The sequence below is a fragment of the Hesperophylax consimilis genome, chromosome 19 (assembly GCF_061612785.1).
Source record: "Hesperophylax consimilis isolate HC1 chromosome 19, BYU_Hcon_1.0, whole genome shotgun sequence".
Taxonomy (NCBI): Eukaryota; Metazoa; Arthropoda; class Insecta; order Trichoptera; family Limnephilidae; genus Hesperophylax; species Hesperophylax consimilis.
In genome coordinates, this window is record NC_142854.1 from 13,602,271 (window position 1) to 13,621,144 (window position 18,874).

At 35.7% G+C, this 18,874-nt stretch overlaps 1 protein-coding gene across 1 annotated transcript; it reads left to right on the forward strand.

Moving 5' to 3' along the window:
* The first annotated feature begins 600 nt into the window (after positions 1-600).
* LOC149414849 (serine hydrolase-like protein) lies at positions 601-13,441 on the forward strand. Its single transcript, XM_089643079.1, has 6 exons — positions 601-1,052; positions 5,651-5,741; positions 8,022-8,200; positions 8,646-8,839; positions 10,276-10,373; positions 11,808-13,441. Exons 1-6 carry the CDS (start codon positions 1,004-1,006, stop codon positions 12,175-12,177), a joined length of 981 nt encoding a protein of 326 aa, XP_089499205.1. The 5' UTR covers positions 601-1,003; the 3' UTR covers positions 12,178-13,441.
* Positions 13,442-18,874: the final 5,433 nt, after the last annotated feature.

Consider the following 18,874-nt stretch of genomic DNA (forward strand, 5'->3'; position numbering starts at 1 on the left):
TTAGTCCCGCGCAAATTTTTTGTGGTTTCATAATCTGTAGTCGTGGTGTTTTTGGATTTACCATCATGTAATATGTTTGTTCTACATTGATGTCCATTATTAAATCACAAAATTGTTTAAAAATTCTATAATTATTTTAATTGTTTGACCTGAGAAACCATTTTGCATTTTCAATGCATTTTGAAAATAGGTATTTTGCATTTTGCATTTGAAATGCTTTTCTAAAAACCATTTTGCATTTTCAAATGGAAAAATTTTGACCCATTTCCATTTTGCATTTAAAATGGTTTTCGGTACCCATTTTTCACATCTCTGAAAATAACCAAGAAAAGCATGGACTGAAGTAAGAAGAATAGTGTTTTATTTATGACTCTCCTCCCTCATAGCATTTATGATTAGTAAATAATATTTGATTTTAAAGTTGATGAACGCATTAAATTAAGTAACTACATATAGTAATAACATCGTAGTGTTTTAATAACAATTTTTTTAAATTATTGCAAAAGTGGAAGCTTAAGTTATTATCCAAATAATATTAGGAGCAATTACTACGGTTAAACCAATGTAAACATTATATTGTCTATGAAAGTGTAGAGAATTGCCTGTTGTGTAAAACTATAAAATTTGTCCACACTAAACATAAAACGTCAAATACATGAGATTATTAAATTAGTGATAGCCAAATATTTGATTTATAATAATTATCTTCATAATCTACGAACAAACTAACAGATTGTGACACATTTTTGGTGTTACTCGTTTTACTTTGATAAGGATTATCGTTTAAAAAAAAGTTTGTGTGTCAATTTATATAGTGTGAACATATCATTTGGTTTCCGTCAAATGTTCAGCAGATTTATCTGTCAGGCTGTCCTGTCAGTGTTGCATTCAATATTCAAATTCAATTCAGTGATTGGAGTCGAATCACGAATTGTCAATAGTGCGTTTTGAAGACGGCAAACTTAGTTAATTGTGAAAACTAACAATAATAAATAAATAAATAATGATTTATCAAGATGAGTTCATCGATGCCCCGTGGGGGAAAATTTGCGGTAAATATTTGCATCAATTTAACTGCTGTACGATGTTATAGTTAGACTTTGATCTGAACGATTAATTAAAATATAAAACTTGTTATTTTAATTTCACGAATCTATTTTTTAAATGTTCCCAATGTTGTTTGCCATGCGATGTTGTTAATACGCGTTTTTCACGAAATGTAATCAATATATCTGTAGAGACTAAAAGCCTAATTTTTATTAATGAATAAATAAATAGACAAATAATTTAACAGTTATAATTATTATGGTAAACTTGTCGAATTCCGCTGCATTAAAAGGCTCTTAAAAAACACCTTTAACTTAAATATCTAATGGAGACAATTTTTTCAGTTGGGGGTTAAGTAAACATGCGCAAAATAGATTTTACGGCTTAGTTTGGGTAATTTTAATAATGTATGCATATTTGGAACTTTCTTGCATCTTTAACTAACTCCCACCACATAATTTATACTTGTTCTTCCAGTTCAAACCATTTCATGGTGTCTGTCTTAAATACGAAATAAAAATCAATTTGATGGAAAAATAATTCGCAAAAATAAGCACAGGTTGCCAGACCATCAGCCTTATTAAAAATTAAAAATTCCAAAAACACAGTCCTTTTACATATGGAATTTGCGAGGAAATTGTCATTTCCCTTTTTTATCTCGTTCATACAATTTGAAACACAAAATTTGGCACAATATAAATGTAGAATTTGTATTTACATACATGTGGCATTGAAAATGGAGTTTGTGAAGAAGAGTGAGCCACAATGCATTTATGTATGAAACATCACTTTTATGAAATTCTTATAAAATTCACACGGTCACAATAAAGAAATAATATCTGAAATAACCTAGCTTTTTCCGATAACATGCAACTAAATTTACATAATGACATTATTAATGGATTAAAACTGACAATAATAGTAAATGTATTGAATTATACTAATACTAGCTGACGTGTACCTGGCGTTGTTGAGGGTTAATAAATAATGATTGGATTATTTATATAGCGCCGTTTTCGTGAGAAAATCACCTCAAGGGCGCTTAACCCTTAGGAGATGACGTATACCATTGTATACTTTTCTATAGGCCTTTTTAAGATATACAATTCTGTAGTAGATTATGTGGATGTATCTCATAAGGTTTAGCCAGCGTTAGCAATGTAAGCGTCCAAAAATAATCTTTTTACAACTTGATTACAAAACATCGATTTTTCTCTACTTTCTATAAATATAATATACATGTATTATGTACACAGGGTGTATCGGCACGTACCCGATAAACTTTAACCAGCTTTTCCTTAGCACATTTGGAGTAAAAAATGTTATGGGCACTTTGCTGTCCAGTAACATTTTTTTTCAATTAAAAACAATAAATTATAAAAAAATCCACACTCCGTCACTGTCATTGGCATTGTTTCTCGTGTTCAACAGCTGTTATTAGCAAGTGTGTCAAAAAGCGTCTTCGCTCTTTCATACACATTAAATAATAATAGTTGAAAATGAGACGAATGGTGCCATGCCATTTCGTTGTGATTGTAAAAGCGCGCCAATGTAGGTACGTATGTATATTATTCAACGAAACTCGAATAAAATATTGCCAGATGGGTTTTCAAACTGTGACAAAGGATAAAACAGTGGTGACCTGTAGTGAAAATATGAATGATAAATTTTTTATTAAAAAAAAATGTTATTGGACAGCAAAGTGCTAATAACATTTTTTACTCCAAATGTGCTAAGGAAAAGCTGGTTAAAATTTGTCGGGTACGTGCCGATACACCCTGTATAAATCTTTCGGGAAAAATTCTCTAAATGATTGTGAAAACCTTATCAAAATCAGTTGAACAGTTTAGAAGAACTAAGCGCACAAACAGACAGACGTGGATAGCGACCATTTTTTATACGATTTTATACCATTTAGAGATAATAGTGAATTGGTCATTAGAAATAAAATTATGAACAAAAACATTCTTTGAATCACACATCACAAATGGAAACTGTCATCTTACTAATATTGCCGGGAAAATGCACCAGTCTGCGCACGCGCCAGTCTGCCAACAATTAGTGACCTATTTTAATAATTTTTAACACATAAATAAAGTAGCACATATCCGTACTATATATTTTTGGTACACCTTTTGATTAAAAAATAATTACTTTTGAATGTAGCCATAACTTTGAGGTTATCCATTACTAGCTGACATGTACCTAGCGTTAGTGGGGTTTTTCTTAGGAGATAAACATATACCATCGCGGACTTTTCTGTAGGCCTTGTTAAGATATACAATTCCCTAGTGATAGTGAAAATCCTATAAAAATCGGTTACGTAGTTTGGAAAAACTAAGCGCACAAACAGATAGATGCAGAAAGCGACTGTGTCTTATAATATCTAGAGTTAAATAACTGAAACCAAATAAGATTGTTTAATTTAAATTAAAAATCAATATATATTAAATTTTGATAAAGTATTTTGGCCTCAGATACTAATTTAGTTGTGTATGAAAAAGACCGTGCAGCCATTCATCTTCAAATTGTTAGACGTGCCCTCACATGAAAACTGGGTATCATTTCGACGAGCTGGAGGCAAACCTCGTGACCATATTTTTGACACCAGGAGGGTTCAAGAATGCTTTGAATAAACTACGACATCAGTTGTACATTGACCACTGAAGAGTGCACATTGAAATTGTGAATTATCGCAGTCCATTATTGGACTTTTCTGCGCAGTATCTGAATGTCCATTTTTAACCGAACCGACTTCAAATCGGGTTGCATAAGATGCTAAAAATGAGCGAAGTGGGTAATTTATAACACACTTGTAAAAGTGTCTTAACTAAATAGTGTAATAAAATATTCAATTTTGGAAACAATCTCACACTTTTGTGTGCTGATACAGATTGTTTTTAGTTAACACACCGATGTGTGTTAACTATTTCTAGTTAACACACATCGGCCACTGCACACAATTTGGGATTTGTAGTTAACACACTTCGGCCGGGAAAGGTAGTTCTACCCGTTCGGTCGATTGATGCTTAACGGCGGGAAGGGTAGTTCTACCTTTTGTGCCGGCCTCATTTCAATGGCAGAAAATAATCGTAAAATTAGGAATTATTCAATATTTTATTTTAATATTATATACCAATCTCTTTGTAAATGTCCCAACTATATGTACATAATTATAAAATCGTAATGCAAGTCTTCTTTTTATATTTATCTTCGTGCCTTTCGTTTACATCGGTATTTCAACAAAAGGATAGTTTATTATTTAGATAACATATTTTGTTATTGCAATAATTCAATTTCTGGAATGAGGGTTTTTATGACCGTGAAACCCGATTCGAATCTCTATTCCGCACCAACTCTACTCCTATCTGCAAGCGAGCAAGAGATGTCGGGAATATTTAAAGAAATCAGGTATGGACCTTAATAAACATATTACAAGGTTGATTGAAGTGCATTTCATAGCTTGGGTATGCTGAGTTACTATGTAAAATATTTTAATTATTTTCGAAGATATAATCCGTGCGGGACCTTTATTTTCGCCCGGAGACAGCATATAGCGCCAGCGCAAAAAATACCTGCCAGAAATGTGTTTTTTACGGGGCCAGTAATTTGCGCGCCATTGTAAGAAGGACTAGTAATTTGTAAGCAGATTTTATTTTCGCAGATTCAATAGTGGTATTACAATGATGCCTGTATACTGTCAGATCAATTTGTTGGAAGGAATCAAAAAATACCTGCCAGAAATGTGTTTTTTACGCGGCCAGTAATTTGCGCGCCATGGTTAAAGGACTAGTAATTTGTAAGCAGATTTTATTTTCGCAGATTCAATAGTGGTATTACAATGATGCCTGTATACTGTCAGATCAATTTGTTGGAAGGAATCAAAAAATACCTGCCAGAAATGTGTTTTTTACGCGGCCAGTAATTTGCGCGCCACGGTTAAAAGGACTAGTAATTTGTAAGCAGATTTTATTTTCGCAGATTCAATAGTGGTATTACAATGATGCCTGTATACTGTCAGATCAATTTGTTGGAAGGAATCAAAAAATACCTGCCAGAAATGTGTTTTTTACGCGGCCAGTAATTTGCGCGCCACGGTTAAAAGGACTAGTAATTTGTAAGCAGATTTTATTTTCGCAGATTCAATAGTGGTATTACAATGATGCCTGTATACTGTCAGATCAATTTGTTGGAAGGAATCAAAAAATACCTGCCAGAAATGTGTTTTTTACGCGGCCAGTAATTTGCACGCCACGGTTAAAAGGACTAGTAATTTGTAAGCAGATTTTATTTTCGCAGATTCAATAGTGGTATTACAATGTTGCCTGTGTACTGTCAGATTAATTTGTTGGAAGGGAGACGGTCACACACCCTTTATGCTCTGCGTAATTTGGTTTGTTCCACTTTTCCTGATGGGTTATTATATCAATTGGAATGGACTGCAGTCAAGGGAATAGGGTACAACATGGAGCAGGCACACTGGTCGCATAATTTATCATCTGAAACGTCCATTCATCTCTGGTGGTAATGTCCCCACCTTAATGGGAAGAAGTCCCAGATGCAAACGCTGTAAATAATATTAATCAATGTTCTTTTATTGCAGTTGTTTGTGCCGGCCCTAAAAATGCAAAACCTGTTGTGTTTTTGCACGGAGCCTCCGATACCGCTGGCTGCTTCAAGCCACTGATAAACAGGTAAATAAAACTAGAGGAAATAATCTTTTCTACCCAGACTGCTCTCCGTCTGCCTATAACTACTAAGATCCTGCAAAATTTCTGCCATTCCGAAACTCCATTTGGTTACAATATAATGCATAACAATAGGTATATATATATATATTTATTTGTTTATTGATACATTATAAGTCTTACTTATAAAGATTCCCTAATACGCCGCTGCAGCGCTGGTATAGCTATACGGTGAGGAGGGCCATATACTGCTCTTGTTAAAATATTTACTCATAATAATATTCATGGAAGATTTTTTTAGACTGGCACCTCTTTGTTCCAATCCTCAAAAACACGGTCATTTTTACATTTTGCGTTTAGTTGCTAACTTCACGTTTCTTTAGATGACATTTGCGATGTTCCGGTCTTTGAATTGCTGAATTGTAATTTGGCCAATTTGATTATGCGTTCCGTTTTTGCTTTGGTAAATCGATTTAAAATATTCCTCTGATAGTGCTGCCAATCTTTTTTTACATTTTCATTGCGTGACCGATCAAATTTGTCAAATAGCCAGATTTTTAACAAAGTCTGCGATCTCCGTCTTAATACCATAGTAATACGTCCCTAATCCTGGAGGACGGACAGTTTAAAAATCCACCAATACTGCGGTATTACGGCCGGTATATGCAGTGCGCATGCGCGTGATTATGTGTAACGTTTTCTACTAACCTGTTCTTATCCCTCCATATTATCCATTATGAGTAAGACGGTATAAGTATTATTTGGTAATGTGAGCCTCACTGGGTGTTTTACCCGTGCTGAGGCCTCCATTTTACAATTTATTGTGACAAATTGTGGTTGTAAATAAGAAAGTAAATATTATATTACGTAAATATATCTTTGTTACAGTGGGTTTGAAATACTTGCAACTTGGCAAAAAGTTTAAAAAAATTCAAAACATTACTGACTAACTTATTATTTACTGTAAATGTCAATATGACAGTTGTCTGCCCTTGGCAAGCACCTGCCAAGATAAACAAATTGCTGAGATATATTTGAAATTGTTCTTTTGTGGATGGAACAAAAGTAGTGTATTTATAACTATTTGGATTATAAAATCATTTTAAATTTAGAATTTTAATAGAAGTTTTAGCCCTATACCAAGACAATATGAGACAATTTGAGAGATTTTGCAAAAATTGGACGATTTTTTTTACATAATGATGGACTTGTGGTGTCAAATCATCGGTTTTTCATATTTTTCCACAGTTCTGCTCAAAATTTCTGGCTGCTATCAAAAGATTAGGTTTGTCCGTTAATAATAATTATTACTAAGCTTGAAGCAATCAAAACAAAAAGTCATATATTTTTTTAATTTTCGCTTCTGGTACAACACAGTGCCAAAAGTAGTAGTGAACTAACTAACTAATTAACTAAACATCACGCCGTTTCTGCAGGGGTAGGCAGAGAGGACGGACTGCCAAACAACTCGGTCTTGGTACACACTATTCGCCTCATTGACATTCATACATTGTCTCATACACACTATTCTATTCTGACTCTTGACATGGCTTGACTATAGTATCTGATTAACTTGACCGTGCCATGTCTTCCTCAGGCATCCCCGACTTCTTCCATTATATCTCCTTACACTCCTTTATTCGTTCATTCGCTCTACATGCCCAAACCATCTGAACGTAATGGTGAAATATATTTAACATTATCAGTGTTGAAATGCATAACTTTTGAGATTGTAAGTCGAGCCGTTCCAGTTATAAATAATCATACCAAACTGAATTACATAATTCTAACAAAATATTATAGCTTCCAACGTAAAAAAATGTATCAGTTGAAACTAACCCTAAATGTAGGTTAAACCTATCGTTAAAATAAAATATTTGAAACTAGCCTTTCTCGACACAGGATATCTCTAGTGAGACAGGCGTAGTACAAAATATGTGTAAACTTTATAGATGTGCAATAAACAAACAATCAATTGGAGGTTGGAGGTTGAAGATTTTATGACAACTTCGGCAAGCTGACACTTTATAGTTTATTTTACAATATATTCACATTAATATTTTCTTCTCCTTGTCCTGTCTGGTGGCAGCCCCTCCAGGCATACCTATCCTGCGCTACTTTAGCGACCGCCGTCCTTAGCAGGCCCTCTCCTCGCCACAGTCTCTGGAGTTGTTTCTTTCAACTATGTCTGGATCAGTCCACTGAATGTCTTCCTTCAAAATTTTCAACAGAATTCGATCTGTGGTGGAAACGATAAATTTTATAAAAATGTTTGACGTCTTACAGATTGCCCAACGGGTTCCGCATCTTGATCCCAGAACTGCCAAGCTGCGGCAAGTCTGAACCCTTTCCTCTGGGCCAGCCGCTCTTTCCAGTGGACTACGTAGTCGTCCTGAAGGTGGTGATCGATCACTACAAGCTGGACGCCTTTTCCTACGTCGGACACTCCATGGGCGCGCAGATAGGTAGGTTCAACACCATCGATATTAGAAACAAGACAGAAAGTCTTGAACTGTTCATCATCATACCATGGTAGGATTTTGCCGCCTACACTAGCTGCGGACCCTCGCCATTCTATCCACCTTGTCCTCAGTCTGCCACTGGGACACTTACAATGGGGCACCCACACAATCATAGCTTTCGGTGTCCTATCATATGGCAATCTTTCCACGTGACCAGCCGATCGCAGTCTTTGGGACCTACAGAACCTTATAATGTTATCATGAATGAATTTTAATGGTATTATAGACAGCCCTGTTTCACTCAGCCTAATTACCTTCCATTTACCAAATAGAAATAATCTAAAATGTGACGATATATGATCGGGAATCTTATAAATAATTTGAAACACAAATATCTTAGTCACAAAAACTTTGAAATGATAAAAAAATATTTGTTTTTTATGTCTAGGTCTTCTTTACAACATAATTTATCCAAATAAGATTGACCGCTTTGTGGCTTTGGATTCCATGGTATACCCTCCCGTGGAAGGAAAGTATTTTGCCCAATGGTACGAGAACGTTTACGACCAATTCTACGACCCGAAACACTACAAGCGATTCATCTCCAAACCGGAGACAGGACCACTCTACACCATTGACCAGGTAATGAAAACATTATTTTTATTATAATACGGTCGATTCCGCTTGGTACACCGGTTTGTCAGGACAGCCGGTTATTTACGTCAAAACACAAGGAAGAGAAACCAAATGAAGAAGAATTTCATTCCATTTGAAGACAAGAAAAATCACACTTATGATACGCACTATATCTCGTCTGTTACCATGCTGTTGGAATGAGACAGATTGCGTATCATGTGACCCACTAGGCTGTACCCAACTACCCGATGGCGAGGTGTGATGGAAAAAAATATTTTTTGTTTTTAATTTCAAAAAATATCAGACAGCAAAAACGCTCGAGAATCGCTAATTATAATCCTTCTTGTACGTGCGTTACGTTTTGTATGTAGTGATATGTTTTTAAACAATATGTTATGCAAATGGTCAGTTGACCGCTAATAAATAAACAATAATACAAACATAATCATTTGAAACCGCACAAAAGTCCCAATTGCTCCCAACCGTCTAAAGCCAGTGAGATTACGGCATCTCCAATTGGGGTATGTTGTGAGGCTGAAGGTAGTGGGGAGGGGAAGGAGATGAGAAAGAGGAAGGTGGGGAAGTACCTGGCTATTCAGATCTGATCACCAAATACAGCCAAAGCCATTTCAAGCCATCTTTCATTTGACGGCCGGCATAGTCCAGTGGTAACGCATTGGACTGCCATTCCGAAGGTCGCGGGTTCGAACCCGGCGTGCGCAAATAAATTTTATTTGATTAATTTTGTGTTATTTCACAATTAATTAATTAAAATAATATATAGTATATTTGCGGCACGTTCCAGAGTGGAAGATACTACCAGTATCGCCCTGGTGTAAGACCACCATTCAGAATTGAAACGTTGCTCCAAATGGCTTTAGCCGTGTTTAGTGACTAGATCTGAATAGCCAGGTACTTCCCCACCTTCCTCTTTCCCTTCCCCACTTACCTTCAGCCTCACAACATCCCCCAATTGGGGATGCCATAGTCTCACTGGCTCCAGACGGGAGCAGTTGGGACTCTTGTGAGGTATTCACTGTAAAAAAAAAAAAAGCAACGTTTCAATTCTGAATGGTGGTCTTACACCAGGGTGATGATGGGAGTATCTTCCTGATTCCTTGCCCTATTCGGGTCGGGGACCCATCGCATCGAAATACACCTCCAGGTGCTCCTGACCTGCGCTACTTCAGCGGCCTCCATCCATGGTAGGCCCAGCCTCACCTTATACAGACTCTGGAGTTGCTACTCCTCACTGTTTCTGGGGCAGCCCGCTGGAAGTCTTCCCTGTGGAATAGAACTCAGAATTTCGAGCGGAATCTTTGATCTTTCGATCTTCTGGCATTCTTCATGACATGACCAAGCCTTCTCAATTGCGACTTCTATGAAGAGTAGCAAGGGGTTAGATAAACAATGATAGTAATTTAAAGAGTGTTTGATTGCAGGCCCTGGAGACGTTGATGAGGAACAGAGGTCTGACGAGAGAGGCCGGTCTGGCAGTGTTGGAACGGGCCGTTGTTGACGCAGGAAATGGACAGTACAGGTAAACACAACTAATTATCAGCTTAACTATCTTTTTTTCAGTGCAGAGATTCTGGGAATAACTACCATAATAATGTATTCATCATTGCCCACAATGCTAATGGAAGGTCAAGTCAGTGGACTTCTTCAATTTATCACTTAATAAAATACAAAATATTGTTCGCTGGGGCAGGACCGGCGAGGATGCCGCAGGGTCTTCGTGCGTGGATGTAGCTCTGGCCAGGAATGCTGAAGCCAGGGAGCTGTGATGATCCCATAGGAGTCATTGGTTGAACCGTGCAGAGCCGGGTGTACGTAGATGGTCCAGTGTGCGGCGGGGCGCGCTAGTTGGTTGTCACCCGCGAGATTGCAAGTTGTTGACTGACTAAATGACTGACTAATGACTCGCTGCGTCGGGCCAATTTATATAGCCAAGCCGACGGCGGCAGTAGCTTCGCGAGACCACTGCTAAATTGCCGGCTGCTCGCTGGATCTGGATTTTTGGTGGCGCTGAAATTATGCCTAGAACCTTCTGGCGGATGCGCACAATGTACCTAGTCAAACTCGCAACTGTATTGACGTGGGTAGTTCGTTCAGTGGCAAGTAGGTAGCAGGTAGGAAGGTACGCCGAACACTCGCATTGCGACTAGAGTGTTCCCGCTATAATGCATTTTGTATGGGCGATCGTTCTAGATAAATCTCATAGCATCGCTACAGAAGTTTTTCAGTTGTATTTAACTGACTAAATAAAGTAAATTAATAAATTAACTTTATTTATAATGCGAAAATGCTTGTACAAAGTACAGGGTTTTCTAATAAGAGGTGTTATTTTGATATTCAATCGTAAAAGATCAATGGTTTCTTTGCTTGTGTGGCACGTAGCGCCGTCTTGTTGAAAGTAAACGTTGTCCAGATCAATACCATCCAATTTCGGCCATAAAAAATCATTAATCATCTCTCGATAGCGCAATCCATTCACCGTAACTGTTGCTCCAGCCTCATTTTCGAAAAAGTAAGGTCCAATGACTCCGCCGGACCATAAACCGCACCAAACAGTCACATGTTGAGGATAGAGAGGCTTTTCAACCATAACTCTTGGGTTTTCCGAGCCCCAGATGCGACAATTTTGCTTGTTGACGAAGCCACCAAGGTGGAAATGGGCCTCATCACTCAAGATGATTTGTATTTGATTCACTCAAGTGAATTTTAATAATTTCAATGCGTTGTTGAAGCGTGTATCGTTCCATTTTTATTAATGGCGTAGTTTCTACTTGTCAAATGTCAAAAAATGACAGCTTCAAAAGTAACATCTACTGAAATAGCGGGCTATTCAAAATAACACCTCTTATTGGAAAAACTGTTATGTAGTCTTTTGTTTTATTTCAAACTACAATTTTATACTCGTGGCTTTCTAAGACAATAAAGATATTTTGTTTGACCCATTCATCTTGCCCAGGTTTTGCTGGGAGCAGCGCATGAAGCTGCCTTCTGCCCCCGCAATGTCGGCCGAGTACCAACTCCAACTGTACGGCGGCATGCGAATCCCGCACCTGATCATCTTTGCAGACCAATCCATCAAAGCTTTCATCCGGTTTGTCAAGTCGCACATGCTGGAGGAGTGGATAGACAAGAACCCGCACTTCCGCGCCGCCGTCATCGAAGGAAACCACGACGTACACATCAATTCGCCGGGCCCGGTGGTCCGACTGGTTGCCAAGTTCCTGCTCGGCGACGAGCTGGGAGTGGAAAACGCCCGCGACGTGCTGAAAGCTCTGAAGGATGCATACGAGGCACAGAAATCTATCAAATTACCCGCTAAACTATAAACATTCATTTAAAAGTTTATTTCTTCAGTGGTCACATAAAACAACTTAATTTAACGTGCCCGAGAGTCAACAATAGTTCGTCACTGTTACATATATAATCATATCCCTGGATTATGTATGTTTTTTAACATCACAAGGTATGCTGTGTAGATAGATGCCTATCTAGTATTCAGGATATTGTCTATCTAGAATGCGCCCTTGAGGTGATTTTCTCAGAAAAATGCCAAATACTCAAATCATTATTATTATTAATACGAATAACAGAAGACCATGAAATTAGCCACAGAACTTTAAACCTTTACCACTGTTGGTTAATCTCTTCAGAGAGGACAAAGAACAACTTAATTTGAACAACTTGAGTTGAATCCACTATTGGATTCAGTTCGACATCACTGTGACATAATTTTACACATAAATAATAGTCAGTAATCATGCAAATCGAACAACCCGTCTTAAAATTTAACAAGACCATCGTAATGTAAGTTGTACCAGGCTGCAGCTGATAGGATGAAGATTAACATAGGGGATAACATGTGTATGTGTGAACCATGGATAACAGAAACAAGAGGGATGAGCCAGGAACCATTATTAGCGTGACACAGCAAGCACAAAAGTGTTGTCTACATCTCTCACCCAACTGCAAATCGCATCTAGGCCCAGCGGCACTCCGCCTTTAATTCTATCTGCACACCAAAACTCTCTACTGCTGTCCGTGCAGTTTGCGTGCCATATCTCCCTTTGTTTCTATTGTCTATGATTTTACATTTGTATCACTAGGTATAATCCAAGTATGCCTATCTAGTATTTAATCTATGGATTCCATTTTTTACTTCAATTTTATGTACATAAACATGTTATTTCGTTTTAATTCTGTGAGCAATTATTAGCAAATTAATAGCAAATGGCATTATTTATTATAATATTAATTTATTTATTCATATTATGTGTGTAGTGTACTGTGCATGTCTCACTTGGAAATGCTGTGTACAATTAACATTGAGCAATTTGATATTTTCACAAACTATGAATACTGTTAAAAATTTGTGGAAGATATCAATTTTATTTTTCTGATTCTGATTATTTGACTAAAAATATGTAATTTTAATATTTTATTTCATAATTATTGATTTTAAAAATGATCTAAAACCATCCAAGACGATCTAAATCCACACTGTCTGAAATGGTTCCAATTGGCTACAACGTATTTTTGACATAGAAAATGCCAATGTATGGTAAGACTGTTGTCATCACGTCACCCGGTGTGAATTCACAATTAAAAAATCAACCCTTAACCACTCAGAACATTAGAACGTCAAAAGACGTAAATATGATAATAGCGGTCAAGACATTAGAACGTCTTTTCACGTAAACGCGCGAGATTTTACAAAAATCGATTTATTTCCATCACTAGTATACGGATTGCCATGATTTAAAAAACAGAGTATCGATAATGAATAACGCTACGCGTCTGTATTCAAGAATATCTATGGAACGTAGAGGTGCATTATCTAAGCCGATTGAATCTGTCATCTTGTTCGTTCATAATTTATTGCTTTTCTAAATAATTTATTAAAAATATTTTAGTTTGGACGGTTAGTATTTTGAGGTGACTAATAGTTTTTAATTATATTTCTTCAATATATAAAGTGTTATTTCTTTATGATACTCAGAAAAAAGTACATTTTTCAAGGCTTTGAAATAATGGTAAGCGATTTTTACATATTTTTGACGTTTTCATAAAATGTATATTTAGAAACGCAAATATTTACTTATTACAACACAATGCGATAGTGGATTTCATAATCTTTCCAAAACATTTTTTAGAATGAGGTTACGTTTCCCAAGACGTGAGTTATGATGCTTTTAGCAAAACTCGTAAATAACACAAAAATTATCACGTTTTGACAGTTCTCAAAGGAACACATAGTATATAAATGTCTTTGTCTGAGAGGTTAAATCAGTTTTTTTAAATTATAATACATCTATTTTTATTAATAGACTAGTCGTACCCCGCCACACGTTGATGTGGCTTAGTCTATCTGTGCAGATAGAGAGACAATAGCACATTTGGCTTTTACGTCCAGCAGATGGTGCTGTTTAAAAAAAATCCTAAATGTCACAGGTTACATTTATATGATTTTGTCATTTCAGTAATCAATTATTCACTCCTGTAATGTCATCCAATTTCAGAGAAATGCGTATATGTCGGTGTGTGTTAGTGAATGCCACCAAAAGTTGATAGAATGCATTGTCTTTGACAATGATTCTATCTGCCTAGTTTCAGCTCAATCGGATATTGGAAAGTGGGTTAATTTCCACTTCCAAGATTTGCATTTATTCGTTCACGAAAACACAATTCAAATTGATTTATTTGAAAAGGAACATGTCGTTTTGGCGGCAAATAAAAAATGGCACATTTTAAATCGTCATAGAAAATTTGTTGATCAATGTAAAAAATAAAATAAAAATTCCTTCATTATTGTAATTTTTTTTTTCAGAATAAAAAAATGGTGACCGGATAAATCATCAAAATGATAATTCATCACATCTTTTTTTCATCGTTTTTAATGACTTTATATCACTTTTTAAAAGTGTGTTAACCGGTCAGCAACGTAAGCAGATATACACGATAAAATAACGATAGCAGTCAAGTACAATAAGCGTGTTTACACGTCAACGCGTGTGTTTCCACAAAAATCGTCATAACTCCGTTATTCTTCTAGTGACATCCCTAAAACAAAAAGTAGAATATTCGTATTGAATGAAGCTTCACATCTCTATTCAAAGTTATCCATAGAAACCCGTAAAAAGACCTACTCAGTGGAAGCAAATTTTACCCGCCAAATCGTAAAACGACGCCAAGAAAGCCGTTTGACGTGCCGACCCGCCTCGCAAGTTTAATTATTTTTTTAAAAATATATTTTGTATGAAATGGTCAAAAAGTGAAGTGACAGAATTGTTTATTGTACATTTGTACGATGAAATAAGTGGTTTTTTTTTACATTATCCGTGATTTTAGTATCGTTTTTACATAAAACATTACAGGTGAGTCATTTTTACAATTTTTTCATGTTTCCATTCTAAATTTAAATATTTACAAATGTTAATATTTATTTATGATACAACAATTTGAAAGCCTATTTTGTAACCTTTCTAAAACAGTTTTTACTATTCGGCTCCGTTCAGTAATGTTTCATTTATAGAGCTTTGATTGTGAGGCGGTAATAACACAACGTTTTCGTGAAATTGACATTTCGATAAAGACATTTTAGCTTCAAGTTCGCGAAAAGTCGGAGGGGTTAAATAGTCACTGTGTTGAGTTAGCATGGAATAAAAAAAAAAGGTGGAAATACCCTATTGGTAATAGAGCTAATAGACAATTATACTTGATATTACTTTCAACTTATACTACTTATAGGGAGATTTTAAAATGTTTGATTTCTCTTTGCTGGTTATCCAAGACTGTGTACAATATATTATATTTAGCATTTTTAATGTTCTGTCTATTGGCCTTATTTAGCTTTGTTGCAAAGTATCTAAAATTTCTTTGATCAAATTTTGTTCTAGCGAAAGGGAAAAGTTAGAGATTATGCCCTTTATTTCTAGTATTGCAAGCAGTTTGGACATTGTCAAAGAGCTGTGTTTAATGCTAGTATATTTTTGGCCCAAAGTTGACCATAATATCCAAAACACTTATTATTAAATTCACATATTATTTACACTATGTTATCTTTTACACAAAGTATTTATATTTTAAAAAACATACAATAAATGTTGCAGTTTGGCGTTGTGCTATAAGCACATTGGTGATAGCTCTGTTGTAATTCCTCCCTTATGCCTGAATTACACCTGCCGAGTGCTCGGCCGAGACAGTGAGCGAGTTTCGGTCAAGTGTTTGGCTGATGTGATCAATACAGTCAGTAGTCGGCCTAGTAGCGTGCGAGTGATTCAGGCGAGACAGTAGATAGAAGCAAGACCCAATGAGGAATAATTAACCCGTCAACCTTCATACTCGACTCGGCCAGTAACAGAGTGAGTGAATCGGCCAAGCACTCTGCAGGTGTTATTCGACCTTTATTCTAATAGATTTAATTTAACAAAAAAATAGGAAACTAATTATAGATCTCTCAGAGAGAGGCAATAATTTTAGAATGAGTGTGATACACCTTCACCCAGTGTGAAGTCACAGTGGAAGCTTTAATTTCTGTGATTTTTTGGCTGAGCATAGCGAAGTCCTGTTTTAACTTGACTAGTTTACATTTCATCTGTGTAAATTTATTTGTGCATTCCGTTTTCTAAAATCTGCTGCATCCATTTTATTATTCAAGCAAGCCTTACTTTGGCTAGATGGCTTACTTTGACTATGGTTCAGTAAAGATTCTTTTTTCAAATGTGAAAGCATCATGTTTCTTTGGACTTCCTTATTTGCATTTTTTTGTTTTTAAATATTATGGTACCTACTTGAAGAAAATTTGAAAAAAGAATAGTTATTGAGATAGTGACCTTTATTAGGAAATATGTATAAAATAATTTTTTGTTGTTCATGTATGCTTTATAATTAAGTAGGTAGGTAAGTACTTACTTCCAAATCTTATGACTTCAGTGGATATTTTCGTTTTGTTTTATTTGATAAGAGAAAATTAGAAACATGCTTTTTCGAACTCGAGGTCTACTGCTCACAGAATTACTAGTATAAAAATTGATAACAAAGTACTTTTTTATAATACAATTTTGAGTTCATTCAGTGTGGTTAGTTTTCACGATATGTGTTGCCACTATAATGTACATGAAAATATTCATTTTTGTTTATTGGTAATTCTTAACAATGTAAAAAACAGATTCTTTTTAAATAGAGAAAGTATTTATAAGAAGAAGAGTTGTGACATTTATATGTAAATTATCGCTACTTAAATTTCTTAAACATATAACAATAATTGTAAATAGTGGGCCAAGCCTTGTTTTTACCAGTGTTTTCAAAATTAAAATATAAATAAAATATATTTTTTAAATGAAATTATCGTTTTCTTATGGAAGGTGAGGAAGTACCTGGTAATCAAACATGGCTGAAGCGTAATTGAGAAAATCAATGGTGATCTGATTTTAACAATGTGTCCAAATGGCTGAAAATTAACTAACTTAAACTCCACACCTGGAAAACAAAGTGCATTATCATTGGTAACCAAAAGTACAATCAACGTCATCAACTAATAATGGACGGTGAAAACTTGGCAAAGATTAATAAGATAAGTACTATACATGAAGTAGTAATAATTTTAGACGTTCTAGACTCAAAAGATATCTATTGAAGAAAATGCTGATTTTATTGCAAAGATAAAGAAGTTGTCTTTCCTTTTGAGAATTAGGAAAAATTTCAATAAAAAAACAAGTTAAATTATAGTTAGTGCTGTAAGACCCTGCGCGGAAAAGTAAGGTAACGATCTGCAGCTCAGCCCATTGTGTGACTTTATTTTTATGTCTATTCCCTACCGACCCATGAGATGACGGGCTTAAATGCAATATTTTCCATTTCCTGATTTCAATATTTTTGTCCCTTTTCCCTAAAAGAGTTTTGTCTTTTTCCCTAAATTTTGGGAAATTTCCCTAGGCATACTCACTCTCTTCGCTCTGTTCACCCGTTTCTAAGAGGTTCCTTTTCCAGCTACTTTTGGAACCAGTTCCAGGATTTGATTTGTATTATGAAACCGAAATTTCGCATGAAAAAACAACCCCAAAAATCATTTGTTCAAATCAGTTCCAAAAGTAATATTATAATTCCTTAGAAAAATAATATCTTTCGAGCCAATCACGATCCAGTGACCGCAAACTCACCGGAATGGAAATAACATCGACCATCTCTAAACTCCAAACGATTATTATTGCAATAATTATTTCATAGACATTTTCAATGTCAATATTTTCGTCAATACTTCGCCCAGACCGATCAAACAACGTTCAATACACGTTTCTAATTAGCAATAAATAATCGATTCTTCAGATAAATATCGACGGTTCCAGTGACAAAAGGAACTGGAACAGGAATATCGACCATCTCTATTATTTGCATTATTGTCAATGTTTCTGTCGGTTTCTGTGCAATACAAACAGGGGCGTATAACTCCCGCATGACCTTGTAACCCTGATGGGAGGAGTTATTCAATACCCAAATTCTTATAGACAAAGCTGTTGTGGCTGAAAGCTCAGATCTCATTGGCTTAGAGCAAAAATTGTAGTTTGATCTCTCGCTCTCTACCATAGCGACTTGTGTAACAGAAAGAGAAGCTAAGCATGCTTTATGCTCCGATAAAAATTAACGGTAATTTCCAAGACGCCATTTCGTAAGTTGAAAAGTCAGTTGATGTTTGTACGTAAATATTTTGAATTTTCTTTCACCCATCTAAAAATAATGTTACGTGCTAGAATTCTTCAAGGTGATGAATTAATGCCGTGTTGTGTTAAAGTGTGTTATCCGGTCTATCTCCACCAATTGAAAGAAGGACCCGAACGCGTTGTAAAATACAGGTACTAACCTCTCGTTCTTTGATACAATGTTCCTGATTTCTGAATGTACTTCATTGGCTAATAATTTAATTAATTTTCCTTTTCAGACCTATCCGTATTCCGACGCGATACAATACCACGTATTAAGATGCTAAAACTGCTAAAAAAAGCCACGATTACATCATACAAGGTCATTTAA